Raw genomic sequence first — 1236 nt, 5'->3', positions numbered from 1 at the left:
GGCACAGAGTGGCTTGGGTTGGGGTGGGGGGCAGCAGCTCGGCACCGTGCCCCAAAACGCAGCAGCTCAGGGCCCAGCTGGGTCACCGAGGTCCCTCCTTGTGCTGAACCTTCAGCCACGGCACCCCTGGCTCCCCCCCCTCCAGCAGCACAGACCCCAGACTCTTCTCCCACCAGATCCCAAAGCAGAGGTCTCTTACCTTCTTCTTCCTCCCTGCTGCTGGCATCCTCCGGGGAGCCCTGGCCACCGGCTTCTTCTCGGGAGTGAAGTCCTGGAGGAAAGCAGAGGGAGGAAGACATGAGGAACAGTGTCACCATGGCTTCTGAAGCTGGTCAGGTTCCCCCAAGCCACCACACCCCCTCAGATGGTGACGTTCCCCCTCCAGCCCTTTCCCCACCACCCTGCCAGCCTCCACCCAAGCGTATCCCCAAATCCTCTCACCTGGTCGCTGGTTTTTTCTGACTCAGAAGACGTTTCGGAGTTCTCCTCTTCTGTCAGGGAGGGGCTGCCCTGATCCAGGTCACTGGAGGACTTCCGAGGCCTTTTTGTCACTGGCATCTGATGTGAGAGAAATGAGAACGTGAGAGGAGCTCACTCCCCACCAACCAGAGCCAAAACCCAACCCTCATGAGAAGGGGCTTGGCCCAGCTCCTCTTCCTGGAAAGGATCTTTGCCCAGTTCTTCCTCACTGTCCCTCAGAAGAGCCATGCAGCTCCTGACTGCACACCACACCAGCCTTTGGCCATCCCACCACCTCCCAGACAACACGAGGCAGCTGTGAGCCCCCCAAACCCAAGCTGAACCCCTTTTCCCACCGGAGAATCCAGAAGGGCTCATTTTCCTCACCACCCCCTCCCACCCCAGCAGGTTTGACCCATTCCAGTGGTCAGGAGGACCCTCCCGTCCCTGCTGCGTGGATGCCCCTCAGCCCACACTCACTTTCATGGGCAGGGGTTTCCTCTTGGGCCCGCTGTGGTCGCTGCCTCGCTCCGAGTCCTCGTCGCTCTCCATCTTCTGGGCGGCCGCGGCGGCCATGGCAGCATCCTCCTCATCCTCACCTCCATCACTGCCTCCCATGGGGTCGTTCTCGGGCACGTCGCTGTCCGAGGAGCTGGCGGGCTACACGGGAGACAGTGGGGAGCAGAGCTCTGTTCCCCCCCCGGCCGGGCCTGCTGCAGGCTGGGGGGCAGAGGGGAGGAGAGGGGGCACCGAGGGGTGATGAGCGATGGACGGCAG

The 1236-nt window shown here is 62.5% G+C and overlaps 1 protein-coding gene across 1 annotated transcript in view; it reads right to left on the bottom strand.

Moving 5' to 3' along the window:
• The window catches only part of LOC103780629 (hepatoma-derived growth factor-related protein 2), a gene marked incomplete at both ends in the record, with an annotated part of 5296 nt that extends 4177 nt beyond the window's left edge, over nt 1-1119 (bottom strand). The window contains 3 exons of the mRNA XM_008948319.1: nt 200-271; nt 442-558; nt 940-1119. Coding sequence (XP_008946567.1) covers nt 200-271; nt 442-558; nt 940-1119 — 369 coding nt within the window. The remainder of the gene's footprint in view (nt 1-199; nt 272-441; nt 559-939) is intronic.
• Nucleotides 1120-1236: the final 117 nt, after the last annotated feature.

The sequence above is a fragment of the Merops nubicus genome, unplaced genomic scaffold (genome assembly GCF_000691845.1).
Source record: "Merops nubicus isolate BGI_N331 unplaced genomic scaffold, ASM69184v1 scaffold32819, whole genome shotgun sequence".
NCBI lineage: Eukaryota > Metazoa > Chordata > Aves > Coraciiformes > Meropidae > Merops > Merops nubicus.
The sequence above is the reverse complement of the archived record's forward strand: the minus strand, read 5'-3'. Positions and strand labels throughout refer to the sequence as shown.